Below are 14637 nucleotides of genomic sequence, written 5' to 3'. Positions count from 1 at the left end.
GCCATTGCACTTGACCCACTTAGGCTTTTTAACCAATCTAGTCCACCGGTTGGTTTGTGCATGTCCAGTAGTGCACCTACTGTGCACCAGTCCTGAGTAGGACATCAAACTGCAACCTTGGTGTTAAGCACCAACTGAATGATCTGGCATAACCAGTCATATTTAAAAGTATTCTGTGTGGGATAAGAGAGTAGCTGGTTTCAAGCCAATAAAATTCAAGGCAGGTAAGATGACTGGGTAGTTATGACACTGCTATCTCCTTCTCCTGGTAAAAATGCTTACCTGCTGTGGCTGCTCCCTCAGTGCTTCTACCTGGCACCTGACCTTTCAGTCTTCCTAATAAATCTGCCTGAGCTTCATCATCTCCTCAGGTGCCACGAGGGGAGTTTGTCTGGAGACCCTTTGGAAGCTGATGTCAAATGCTCAACAAATGTTCTGTTAAGTTAGCACTGCAGTAGGCGGGAAAAGGAGAAGATTAAAGGAATAAAATATGCCCCGAAAAGTTTTGGAGAGCACTAGCCAGTGGGGACTCTGCTTTGTCATCTAAGGTGACCATAGGGTTGGCTGATAAATGATAACAATTTTCTGTAACACGTGGGCTTTTAATCTTCCTAACAGTCTGGAGGAAAAATGTTAGATATGATGACAGGAGCAGTTTTTACCATGTCGTTAGGTAGTTTTTAGATTCCATAGACACTAAATCCAGCAATGCCACAAGAATGCCTGTGCAAACAGGATCTGTGTTGATGCAGGCTTTAAGTTTCTTTTTCATTTTTGATACATACAAAGAAAACTCACTTCATCTAGCTTAAACAAATAAGGTGATTTTGTTAGGAGGATACAAAGTATCTAGCAGAATCCAGGAGAGCTGATGTTGCTGGGTCTCTCAAGGGACTGCCACCAGGTTCCCACAGGGCATCAGCCACCAAGGAAGAAGCTCCCTCCCCCATCTTTTGCTTCCTGTTTTTGGTCTGTGGAGTCCCCTCATTTATTTGCTTTATTCTTCCCTCCATACAGCCGCCTGCCTTTCTCTACCTCTCCTGGGCTTCACATATTCAGTTCCAGACCTGAGCAACGATTGACTTGCTCTTGGTCCCTGTTATAAATTCCCAGGAAAAATAACAGAATTGGCTTCATGTGGGTCAGGTCTCCCCCTTGACCCATCAGCTATGGCCCTGGGGAGGTAGGTAGGGTGGCTTAGAGCATCATGGCTTCAGGGAGGCACGTAATTCTGGGTGGGAGTTAATAATCTCAGAGGAGATTGTGAATGATACAGATACCCCCAAACTAGCCTCTGGGACCTCTCTGATCTATTAGAGAGGTAGATTTCTGTTAGGGCACAATTGCTTTGCATTATAGGCTAGGAATTTACATGTAGGCCTGCAAGTCAGTGTTTCTGCTTTTTTGGAGGTTTACTTCATATCTGCACTGGGTGCTGTTGAAGAGGTGAACACTGGCTATATAATACTGTTCTTATTACTGTGTTACAACACACAACTGAGAAGTTCTAGGAGGGTACTGACAAGAGGCGATTATATCCAGGTTTAAATAAGGAGCTTTGCAGAGGTCGTATAGCTCATGATCATATATTTGAGATATCTGGCAGAACAAATGGGTGTGTCCTCGACTGTCCCTGGTCCTTGAGTTTGGAGACACTTCTCTGCTATCCTTCCAAGGCTCTCTGCTATTCACCCATGCCCTCTTATCAACTTTAGTGTCCACCAATACCTGATAGGGACCTCACCCCGCCTAAAGCAGGATTTTTGGATTCTTGCCTTGGTTTCTGCCCAATGCTGTTCCCCATACCTGAGATTCTTTTTACTTCCTTCCATGTCTGTAACTCATACATATCATTTAAGGTCAAGTTCAAGAACCATGTCTACCATGCACCTTTCTTTAAGATGTCATGGTTCACTGGGCTTCCTTACTTTAGAACTTATTCAGTAGTGATTTGCTGAGCAGTTATCATTCAGCAGAGTGCTGGCTGGTTATGTTTGTTAGGGCTGTTACAACAAAATACCACAGACTGGGTGGCAAACAAAGATTGAGGCTAGGTATGGTGGCTCACACCTGTAATCCCAGCACTTTGGGAGGCTGAGGCGGAAGGATCACTTGAGGTCAGGAGTTCGAGACCACCTGGTTAACATGGTGAAACCCTGTCTCTACCAAAAATATAAAAAATTAGTTGGGTGTGGTGGTGCGCACCTGTAGTCCCAGCTACACTGGGAGGCGGAGATTGCAGTGAGCCAAGATTGTGCCACTGCACTCTAGCCTGGGCAACAGAATGAGACTTCGTCTCAAACCCCTCCCCACTGAAACAAACCAAACCAACCAACCAAACAAACAAACAAAAAATTGATTTCCTCACAGTTATGAAGGTTAGAAGTCCAAGATCAAGGTGTCAGCAGGTTTGAATTCTACTGAAGCCCCTCTCTTTGTTGTGCAGATAGTCTCCTTTTCACTGTCATTCCTCTGTGTGTACACATAACATACCTGGTGTCTCTTTGTGTGACCAATTTTCCTCTTCTTGTAAAGATACAAGTCTGATTGGCCTTATTTTAACTTAATTACCTCTTTAAAGGCTCTATCTCCAAACACCATCACATTCTGAAGTAGGGGGCATAGGGACATTAACGTATGAATTTTGGAGGGACACAATTCAGCCCCTAACACCAGTGGAGACAGGGGTGAAGAAGATGTGCATCATCTTAGTGCTCCTGTAGTTTGACAGCGTGGTAAGGAACACAGGTGTTAAGCAACCATTTACGTGACTAGGCATTAGTTACCATTGTGGGATGATGCAAGAAGTAGAATACACAATACTGGAAAAGGTAGTCTGGTGAAGTGAGATTGAAAGTAATCTGAAGAAGTGAGATCTGAAAGAAGGATGGATGGGAACCAGCCAGCTGAAGAGAGAAAGAGAGAGAGTCAAGTATTCCAGACAGGAAGATCAGCATTTGTGAATTCTGGGCAGTGGGGAAGAGCATGGCTATCCAGGGAATTGAAAGAACCAGTGTAACAAGGAGTGAGTGATGGGAGCTGGCACCAGAAAGTCGAAAGGGCCAGATTGCACAGGACCTTATTTACTGACATCCTCATTTCTGTGCTTACTATATCCTGTCTTGGACTGTTGTCAGAAAATCTTTTATGGGGGAGTGTTGGCATGCACGTTTTGCTTCTCCTTATGCTCCTTGAGGGAGAAGATCCTGTCTTCAACTCCTTTTGTATTCTCTCTCCATAATATGCAACATAGGGCTGGACATATAGTAGGTGCTCAAGAAATAAATTAAGTGGATATAATGAGAAATGAGATGAATAGAAGCACTCATTTGTCTAAATTAGGGGCTGACGCGATCTTGTTGGGTGTGTTTCTCCTAGAGGCTCTGAAAGGTGAGGACTTTTGGTACTATAATGCCACCTAGTGATTCTTCTTATTACAACAGCACAGGGGAGCAGGGTGGTGACTAGTCTTCTGTAATCCAGAAAATTGGAAATCAAACATTTTGTTTCATCAGCATAAATTGATTTGTCCAACCACCCATTCTTTCATCCATTCATCCATCTCTGTTGATGCCCCCTGCATCTCTTTCCTATGAGCTGAATATGTCACGTGCCTTTCTACCTCCTGTGGTTCTTTCATTGCTCATATTTGGGTCTTTTTGTCCTCCTACAAGTAAGGTCTCAGATATCAGTATCTAGATTCTCTGAGCTCCCATTGTGCTTTCTGTTAAAATGGCATATACTAAATTATACCATCATATTGCGTTAGAATTAACTGTAGATGTTCCCTTCTGTCTTTCCCCCAATACAGATTGTGAATGCAAAGGGCAGTGACTCTGCCATAGTCACTTTGGTGCTTCCTGTGGGCAGCCTTGTGCCTACCATGCAGTAAGTTCTTTAAAAATTGTTTACTGGATTGAATTGCTGTCACCTATATAGGCCACCTGCTTATGAAATCTCTTTTAGGAGATCCCCTGGACATGGGAAGGCACACAGCCCTGCACTTGACATCAGTGCAACATATGGGTGACCAGCGCCCTCTAGGTCTTTATTTTTGTTCTATACCTTCAGAAATGTTATGGAGTTTCTCTGGATCATGGCAATCCCACAAGCCGATGGTCCCAATGTGTAATCAGGTTTCCTGTGAACACACAAAGCAGCCTGAGCTGGATTGCTGGTCCCATTTCAAGCTCATTTCTATTAGCTTGGCTTACAGTGTGGTTCAGCCTACCTCTCCAGTTCATCCGCCACCTCTCCAGCAACCTCCATGCATATTATGACTCAGCCACCTTTCCCTCTTTTTGTTCACCAGATATATAGTGTCAGGTCATGAATAAGATGTCACTGCACAGTTGTCAATTTTCCTTGAATTAGTTCATCAATCCAACACAGTTCTCATAAACTTGACCAACTTACTCTAAAAATTATAAGGGAGGATAAAGGTCCATGGATAGACAAAGCAATGTTGACACAGAAGAATTTGGAATGGGGGACTTGCACTTCAACCGTGATGACTAACTAAAAACCCACAGTGATAAAACCCTGTGCTACTGACACATGAACAAACCAGAGAGCTCAGAACATACTCATGTCTATTTGGAAACTTTCCTAAACCAATTTGGAAAGAATGGATTGTTTGACATGAGTTGTTGGAAAATTTGCTCACCCCATGGAGAAAAATATAGTTAGATCCCTATCTCACACCATATGGGAAGGAGAACTCCAGATTGATTAGATAACTGAATGTAACAAAGTAAAACTATGAAGCTAATAGATAGAAAAAAAATGATGGGTGAATACCTTTATGACATTGGGGTTAAGGAAGTCTAAATAATACCAAAAACTATATAAAATATAGAGAAAAAAGAGCTAAAGAGCTACAGTATCAAAATTAAGGACTATTGTTCCCTTAAGGACATAAAGGCAGAGTTTCTAGTCTTCTAAAGCAGATTGATGTCCAGGCTTCTCAAAGATGTCTGCAAATCAAAAGAAAAAAGACCAATAGAAAAATAGACAAAGACGCTGAAAAGGCAGTTCACAGAAGGGAATCTCAAGTAGCCTATGAATGTATAAAGAAATGGTCAAAAAATTCACTAGTAGTTAGAGAAGTGAAAATGAAAGCAAAAAATGTACTTACACTACTTTCATCATATTGACAGAAATTAGAAAATTAGCTAATTAGATGAGTCAATATTTGCAAAGCACTTAGAATAGTATTTGGCATTTACTAAACACTTTATGAGTGTTTAATAAAAAAGACCCACCACGTTCTGGAAGGGATGGATGGAAGTGTTGGACGGAAACCCTTGTACAACACACTGGAGTACAGCCTAGGGTAGTAACTCTGGTACACAATCTTAAAGTGCTTGGTAAATACCCTGGGCTTGTACTAGGCTGTTGGACATCTTTGTGCTTTTGGAAAACTGTTCACTTCTGGCCAGATGAGTTTGAAAATATCACACCCTCTAGATAGTTACAGCCTTCTAGGTTCATGACTTGGCTGGGGTACAGAGATTTTGTGAGAATAAAAAGTGCACACCTTCCTCCAGTAGGGCACATGGCATGGGAAAGAGAGTAGAGGCTGTTTTTCAGCCTCCATTGCCCCATGGTTGGATGTGTTTGTGCAGGATGCAGCTGCATAAGCAAATGTCCCTGTGCATCCCTATGACTTTAACAATTTTGCTCCTTGGCATATATTTCAGAGGAATTTGCACAGAGGTCCATAAGGGACCACGGACAAGGACGATCGTGGCTGTATTACTTGATGTATTGGAGAATTAGGGGCAGCCTTGTTACCTAACACCTCGGGAATGGAAGTGAAGTGTGGTAGATGCCCCTTCTGAAACGCTGTGCAGTACTCAGAAGCAATGAACTAGAATATGCTTGCCAATCGCAACGAGGACAGATCCTTAAAAAGAATTTTGAGTGAAAAAAGTAGAAAATAAGATAATCTCCAAAGTCCAGTAGCATTATTTAAACATTTTAAAAAAATACACTGATAAAAATGCTGTACATTTCCCAAAAATACATATGGAAGCACAGTAGCATGAATACCTATGGGGTTGAGGATAGGGGTTGGGCGTAGAGGTGGGGATAAAGGGAGAAAATAAAACCAGATAGGAGTCTTACACATTTCACGAACCAAGGAGTATAATTATTTCAACTATTTGTACCTGAAGTCCAGAAAGAGTGGAGGCAGAGGGGAGAGAAGAGGGCGAAGAAACGGTTTTGGGAGTGGGATCCCAGAAGAAAGATTTTCGTGATGTGGTGCTACATACGTTTTTCCAGGATGCCTTAAGCTCTGCACCCTATTTTTCTCACCACGAATATTAGATTAAATCCTTTGAAGACAGCATCTGTGGTTTCTCCACTTCAGCTGTCCCTCCGTGTCTTGCACACAGTAGCTGTTTTACAAGGGTTGAACTGACTGGAAGTGAGATTATTCCTCGTTGTCTTAGAAGGCAGAGAGTAGCCGTCTGTCCTTCCCTCATCCGGTAACTTCTGCTCCACATTTCCTTCCAAGCGTTAGTCCTCGGTTCTCCATGCTTGGCTCCCTAGTGTCCCCCACCGTCCTTTCTGGATGGCCTCTTCCCATTCGCCCACTTCTTTCTCCTGGGTGTCTCCATCTGCCCGCACTGTGGGACTCCTCCCAGCCTCTCAGGGGCACCGCTCCCTTATTTCCTTGGCTCCGCCCCATTCGGGAGATATTTGCATATTTCTCTGGGGAACCCTGCCCAAGTGCCAGCCTCAGAAGCTCCTCCCCTTTCGAATTCCCGCTAGCGCCCCTAGTGGGCGTGTCGGTTGCCAGGCGACGGGACGACGCGCCGAGCGCGGGTTTCCGCTCCGGGCGGGCGATAGAGACAGCGCGTCGCGCCTTTAGCATCTTTCCCAGACTCCTGCCCAGCTCTTGCGATCTCCACAGCAGCCTCTGAGGCCGCCCCCAGAGAGCATCAGGATGGCTGAGGTCAGGAGTCAGCGCCCTTCTGTCGCCTCTCCCTTGACCCCTCCCCATTGTCCCTCTCCTGCTGATGATTGTTACAAACGGTGATTCCAATATTCACCCCCATCAACATCTTATCTGTCTGCACCCTCACTCACTCCCCCGCCTTTCTCCGTTGGCTCTGGTCCCTTTACCTCCTGTTTCTCCTTCAATTGTGTGGACACCCCCCTACCCCCACTGTGGCATCGGCGTTATACTAAGTGTGGTAGGAAATTAGTGAATTCTGAAATCCACACGTGACATGTACCCAGCCCTAGATCTTTAGTCATGGAGTGATACCTCAAGAGAGGCTCACGCAGAAATATTGGAGATGTCTTATCTCACAGGAGAAACCTGGCAGAAAGCTTCACAGATGCCTGCTGTTATCCCAATCAATGGCCCTTGTCCACCTGTCACACCCTGATTTCCTAATATATGATCACCTGCTGTCACACATCTTCATTAAGGCTCTTCTGCCCAACACCACTGCCCTGTGTGTTCATTGACTCCTGTGTTAACATCTTGTATCACCCCACCACTCCCCCATATTACGGTACACCCCATTTTCAGCCTCTCTAATGAGGGGTTATTTCTGCAACCCTTCAATGACACCCTGCCTGCCCCCCAGCCCCCTCATTTATAACCTCAAGAGCCTCGGGTCCCTGTCATTACTTGCCATTCACAGTCCCCATCCACTGTTGGCCTACCTAAATCCTCCATGGCCCCATTAGAGCCCTTCGCCTATCACCCATCCCACAGTCTTTTCCAGCCAGGACCAGCTACATGATTTGCAAGGCCTGATGCAAAGTGAAAATACAAAATCTCTTAAAAAATTACAACGAATTTTAAGATAGAACAACAGAGCATTCAACCAAGAATGGGACCTTTCTGAGCAAGGGGCCCTGTGCAACTGACCAGTTTTCACTCCCATGAAGCCAGCCCAAGCCCCATCTTCTTTCAGCACCATCATGCTCCACACCCCCCACCCCGTTCTAGTTACTCCCTTGCTTCCTCTGCACCATTCACATCCCTTCATCATTGCTTTTCCTCTTTCTCTAGCTTTATAAATTCCATCTTCCTGTGATCAACACCTCCTTCCTTTCCTTATCATACGATCTCTTTCTTATCATCCGTCTTCCTCACTCCTGGTCTCCATCACTCTCATCTCTTTCTGACATCCATGCTGCTGTGGCCACATCACTTCTCCCCATTACCCATTGTCATTTGCATCTCTCTTTCCATTTCCTTTCTTCTTCCTTCTAGTTCTTTATTGTCCCATTATTGCTTTTGAGTGTTTTCTCCTCTTTTCTCCCACTAGTCATCTTTGTTTATTTCATTCTTCATTCCCAGTAGGGAAGCCCCAGCCTCCCAGAGGCACCGACCCCTCATTTCCTTGGCTCTGCCCTATTCAGGATATATTTGCATATTTCTCTGAGGAACCCTGCCTAGGTGCCGGCCTCAGAAGCTCCTCCACTATTATGGATTAGTTATTTCCATTTCCCTCTTTCTGTTACTCCTCTCGCTTCTTCCTTTCTTCTGCTTTTCTTCTTACTTGACCTCAGCCAACTTTCTTGCCTCTGCTTTCACCATTCTCTATTTTCCCTCTGGCCTCACCTTATATTGCAGTTCTCTTTTCCTTTTTCCTTTTCCTTCTCCCCACTAATTGATATTCCCAGAACTTAGGACAGGACAGTGCCTGGCACATAGCAAACACTCAGTGAATAGGTGAAGAATAAAGAAATGCCACAGTTCCTTTCTGATCGGTTCATGTTGATTTCATGCTTCTGAAACAGATACTATTATATACTATAACAGTGGAAATATCAACTGTTTATTGGCCAAAGCTAAGAGATTATTTTTCCTTTGCTGTTAAAAGTAATATGCTTTTTAATAACAATAGGAACAAATCTCTTTTGTTCCTAAAAGTTTCTTCAAAACTTTTCCTTCTTTGGTATTTTTCCATTCCTGTGCTAAGTAAACAGGTAAAACTTGGACTGCAAACAAATCGTTAGGCTGCTGATCAGGTGTTGACATTAATACCATTTACAGGGATGGAACCAAGAACATTGTAGTGATAAATTTTTGTGTGTGCTTATGTTTAGCATCAACAAGGGAGAAGTACAGAGCAGCAGCAACACCGTATTTCCTTAATATGGTTTTTCCTCCTTTGTGGAATTACTACATTGTGGTCTTTGCAATAATCTGCTTTTAGTCAGGAAGAAAAACCTATGTGAATTTAAAATTAATGCTAAAGTTGTTATACAAAATGCTATAGATATGCTTGTGACTTTACATTTCTTTTAATTTACAAAGACTGTGTTTTGCTTGCATGTCATCATTAGAGATTTAATTAATAGTACAAGTGTTTTTGAAAACCAAAAATATTTAGACTTTCTCCATATTGGGCAAGACAGGCTTGTCAAATAGAAGGTAAACTAGACTCCTTAAAATCTTCAGGGTGAATTGAAATTTTACTTTATTATTGGGACTAGAGATTGTTTCAGTTGGTTTCTTTTAGCAAGGGAGTGTTGATACCAAGGCCCTTTGTAGAGTAGAATATTAAAACATAATGTTGCAAATGTAAGTAAGACCTTGCAAGCCTTATGAGTACTTTGCTCAAAAGTATTGAGTGGTTCCCTGTGGCTTGCAGAATAATGCAATCCATACTCCTTGGAATGTAATTCAGTGTCTTCACTGTGTGTCTCTAACTCCCTAGCTAGTGCTTGGCTTCCTTCTCCCTGTCATACCTCTTATCCTTTTCTAAAATGTGCACAGACTTTTTTAAACCTTTATTTTAGGTTCAGGGATAAATGTGTAGGTTTGCTATATAGGTTAATTGAATGTCACAAGGGTTTGGCATATAGATTATTTCATCACCCAAGTAGTAAGCATAGTACTTGATAGGTAATTTTTCAGTTCTTTACCCCTCCCACCTTCTACCCTCAAGTAGGCCCCAGTGTCTGTTCCCTTCTTTGTGTCCATGTGTACTCAGTGTTTAGCTCCCAGTTATAAGTGAGAACATGTATTTGGTATTCTGTTCCTGCATTAGTTAGGATAATGGCCTCTAGCTCCATCCATGTTGCTGCAAAGGACATGATCTCATTCTTTTTTATGGCTGAGTAGTATTCCATGGTGTATATGTACCATGTTTTTCCTTTTTTGTTTTGAGATGGAGTCTCACTCTGTTGCCAGGCTGGAGTGCAGTGGACAATCTCGGCTCACTGCAACCTCTGCCTCCCCGGTTCAAGCGATTCTCCTGCCTCAGACTCCCGAGTAGCTGGGATTACAGTTACCCACCACCATACCCAGGTAATTTTTATATTTTTAGTAGAGATGGGGTTTCACCATGTTGGCCAGGCTGGTCTTGAACTCCTGACCTCAGGCGATCCACCCGCCTTGGCCTCCCAAAGTGCTGGGATTACAGGTGTGAGCCACTGTGCCCGACACATGTACTATATTTTCTTTATCCAGTCTACTGTAGATGACATTTAGGTCAATTCTATGTCTTTGCTATTGGGAATAGTGCTGTGATGAGCGTACGCATGCATGTGTCTTTATGGTAGAATGATTTATATTCCTTTGGGTATATACCCAATAATGGAATTGCTGGGTCAAGTGGTAATTCTAAGTTCTTAGAGAAATTGCCACACTGCTTTCTATAATGGCTGAACTAATTTACATTCCCACCAGCAGAGTATGTTCCCTTTTCTCTACAACCTTGCCAGCATCTCTTATATTTTTACTTTTTAATGAAGCCATTCTGACTGGTGTGAGATGGTATCTCATTGTGGTTTTGATTTCTCTAATGATTAGCAATGTTGAGCATTTTTTTCATATGCTTGTTGTCTGTGTGTATGTCTTCTTTTGAAAAGTGTCTGTTTATATCCTTTGTCCAGTTTTTAATGGGGATGTTTGTTTTTTGCTTGTTATTTTATTTAAGTCCCTTATAGATTCAGAATATTAGACCTTTGTTGGATGCACAGTTTGCAAATGTTTTCTCCCATTCTGTGGGTTATCTGTTTACTCTGTTGATAGTTTTTTTTGGTTTTTTTTTGTTGTTGTTGTTGTTGTTTTTTGCTGTGCAGAGGTTCTTTAGTTTAATTAAGTCCCATTTGTCAATTTTGTTTTTGTTGCAATTGCTTTTAGCATCTTCGTCATGAGACGCTTGTCAGGGCCTATGTCCAGAATGGTATTTCCTAGGTCATCTTTCAGGGTTTTTATAGTTTTAGGTTTTATGTTTAAGTCTTTAATACATCTTGAATTGATTTTTGTATATGGTATAAAGAAGGAGTCCAGTTTCAATCTTCTGCATATGGCTAGCCTATTATCCCAGCACCATTTATCGAATAGAGAATCCTTTTCCCATTGCTTTTTTGTCGACTTTGTCAAAAATCAGATGGTTGTAGCTGTGCCGCATTATTTCTGGACTCTATTCTATTCCGTTCATCCCTCTTATTCTTTAGCCAGCTTGGATACTTGCTTGGCACTGAGCTTTGCTCAAGCTTTGCCATCTGCTGGGAATGCCCCTTTTCTCCATATTCCCCTGTGAAAATTCCACTTTTCCTTCTGGGCCTGCTCAAATGCCAATTCTTTTCTAAGATTTTTAAAAAATTTTTATTCTTGCTACTGGGAATAATTCTCCTTCTGTGGGTTCATAGAGAACTTTGAATACATTTTATGGTAGGGATCAGATCAAATTCTATGCTTTCATTAACTGCATTCATACCCCACCAGGAATTAAGTATAAATTCCCTGTGGCTAAGCTGTTTATTCTTCATCTTGGTATCTCTTACAGAATCCATCACAGAATTTATATATGGCAGATGTTCAGTAAATACTTGCTCAATGAATGAATAAATATATTAACCACACCCATTCTTCTTCATTATTGTGTTGTACATAACAAGGAGTAGGTGGATTTGTTTGCTAGGACAGCCATAACAAAGCACCACAAACTGGGTGGCTTACTCCAGTCTGAGTTCATCTTAACTTATTAAATGACTCTGTTCCAAATAAGGTCAGATTAGCAGAGTTAGGACTTCAAAATACCTTTTTGGGGGACACGGTTCAACTCCGAAAAGTACAGAAAGAAGAATTCTGATATAACTCACTCTTAGGTTCTCATCTAAGTAATAGCCAGACTTGCTTGAGTTATATCTATATGTCTGGGCTTATATTTTTAAATAATTTGTTTCCTATCTAACCATGGAAAGCAAACGTGGAAAAGTTCCATGAGTATTGCACAGGGGCATTTTAGGACACTGTGGGGCATGACCTAGCCTATGTTTCTGAGGGATAAAAATGATGGAATCTCTTTTGGGAGACAAGTCCATATTTCAGATGAGTTTCACTGTATATGTGATTTCATGATATCTATGCCAAGATCTTCCTATGTCTGGCCTCAACACACCGTGGCCACCCCCGCCGCACTTTGCAGTCTTAGGGGCAATAAGAAACATGGCCCAATGAAAAGAGACTAGGGTTGGAATAATCATAACAGCTCTGAAAATTCATTGAATTCCTACTATTTACCAGGCATTTGGCTAATCAGTTTAACATCAGTGATCTCATTTAATCTAATGCTTAGCAAGACCATGAGGTGGGAACTGTTATTATCCTAATGCATATATATTCTGCATACATATTCCAATGCATATATGTATATATATGTAATGTGTATAAATGTATAATGTGTATGTATGTGTGTATATATATGTACACACATATATATGTACATAAGCATCAGGGTCTGAACAAGGACCTTTCCTTTCATATAATCTTAATTTTTCTGCTTATCAGTGGTTTTAATTTTGCTCGTATGGAGGTGTTTCATTCAGAGATAATAGCAGCAATTCCTTGATAGTAATGATGTAAATGTTGCAATGCCCTTTCCCATCCCTGCTTTTTTCTATAGGAAAAGGGTGAAAAGCAAGTCCTGGAAGAATCTGCATTTGAAGAAATGGAAAGAGATTTTCAGGGAGTTCTTCATGAACTTTCAGGAGACAAAAGTCTGGAAAAATTTCGGATTGAATATGAGAGGCTTCATGCTGTCATGAAAAAGTCTTATGACAATGAAAAGCGTCTGATGGCCAAATGCAGAGAGCTAAATGCAGAGATTGTAGTGAATTCCGCAAAGGTCGCCACTGCCCTTAAGCTCTCTCAGGACGATCAGACCACCATTGCATCCCTAAAGAAGGTCAGTGATCTTCTAGAAATGGAATGAACCTGAATTTAAAACATCATTCTCTCATTACATTGGCACCTCTAGGCTGGTAGTAAATGAGTTATTAGGTAAAAATTTACATGATTTTATATTCATTAAGCCTAAGGAATAATGTTCATTTTCAAAGAAAATGATTTTTTTAGCCTGGGTGAATCATATCATGCAGAAAATAATGGAGAATCTTACTGGCTTGGTTTCTGGGAAAAGATTTAGAGATAAGTAAATTCAATATTTGGAATCTCAATATGTCTTATTTGATGCATGATGAGTAATTTAATACCTCATGATAGCTTAACTGTTAAAGATATTTTCATATTTCTGCTTTTTCCGCTGTTTTAGTAAAGATTGCCTTGAGAATTCCCAGGTAGTAATTTTCATGACCTTTCTTCCTAGCACCCCTTTTCTTTCCTCTCAGTCCTCCCAGTTCCTCATAATAGGAGAACAGAGATTCAGTCTGAGGATACTGAGGATGTATTGCCTTGTTTTACACTAGATTTTTTTCTTCCTTAAATGTGTTGCATTATTCTGAAGGTAAAATATAAACGTTCCTTGTTGACTCATGGTGATAAGAGGTTGAAACATAATTAAAACCCTAAATATGAGAAACAATTTATAAAATTTTTAAACAGTTGCCTTGATATCATGCAATTAGATGCCACCCAGTTCAAATGAATTTCCAAGTCCAGCACTAAATATGGATTATCAATTATCTTAGAAACGATTCGCTTTTAAGTGCTATTTTAAAATTTATTGTCATGTTAGCCTCCTAACTGGTCTCCTTGCCTGCAGAAGACATGTCCTTCTTTATTCCATCCTTGCTGAGAAACCAATATAAGAAGGCTTTAAGCTGTTTTATAATGGAAAAAAATTTTTTCATTGCAAATTTAAAAACTGATGATGGGCGGGAAGTGGTGGCTCATGCCTGTAATCCCAGCACTTTGGGAGGCCGAGGTAGATGGATCACTTGAGGTCAGGAGACCAGCCTGGACAACATGGTAAAACCCCGTCTCTACCAAAAATACAAAAATTAGCTGGGTGTGGTGGCATGTGCCTATAGTCCCAGCTAGTTGGGAGGCTGAGGCAAGAGAATCACTTGAACCAGAAGGTGGAAGTTGCAGTGAGCCGAGATTGTGCCACTGCACTCCAGCCTTGGCAACAGAGCAAGACTCTGTCTCAAAAAACAAAACAAAACAAAAACCCCAAAACATACAAACAAAATCTGGAAATGGAAGTCATGAATGGATTAAAATCTAATTAGTAAAGTTGATTTGGATAAAACTTTTGTAATCTTTTTTTAATGTAAATATCTTTCATTTGTGTTGCTAAATATAGCACATATGGTTGCTACATAATAAATATTCCACAAACTGACATTTTACTTTGAATCACTGAATTATTTGCTATAGTTACCCAAGGTAATCTGTCTAATGTAATA

General features: G+C 41.4%; 1 protein-coding gene across 2 annotated transcripts in view; it reads left to right on the top strand.

Moving 5' to 3' along the window:
• The first annotated feature begins 3584 nt into the window (after positions 1 to 3584).
• CFAP58 (cilia and flagella associated protein 58) overlaps positions 3585 to 14637 on the top strand; it is a 129164-nt gene continuing 118111 nt past the window's right edge. Inside the window, exons 1-2 of one of the 2 annotated variants that reach the window (XM_033183515.1) lie at positions 3585 to 3888; positions 12894 to 13175. In XM_033183515.1, the coding sequence (XP_033039406.1) occupies positions 12939 to 13175 (237 nt within the window). In that variant the 5' untranslated portion in view covers positions 3585 to 3888; positions 12894 to 12938. Of the gene's footprint in view, positions 3889 to 6810; positions 6965 to 12893; positions 13176 to 14637 lie in introns of those variants that run through there. The other variant, XM_033183506.1, reaches the window with a different exon arrangement.

The sequence above is a fragment of the Trachypithecus francoisi genome, unplaced genomic scaffold (genome assembly GCF_009764315.1).
Source record: "Trachypithecus francoisi isolate TF-2019V2 unplaced genomic scaffold, Tfra_2.0 Contig01579, whole genome shotgun sequence".
Lineage (NCBI taxonomy): Eukaryota > Metazoa > Chordata > Mammalia > Primates > Cercopithecidae > Trachypithecus > Trachypithecus francoisi.
Note: the sequence above shows the minus strand (reverse complement) of the source record. Positions and strands in the feature narration are given on the sequence as shown.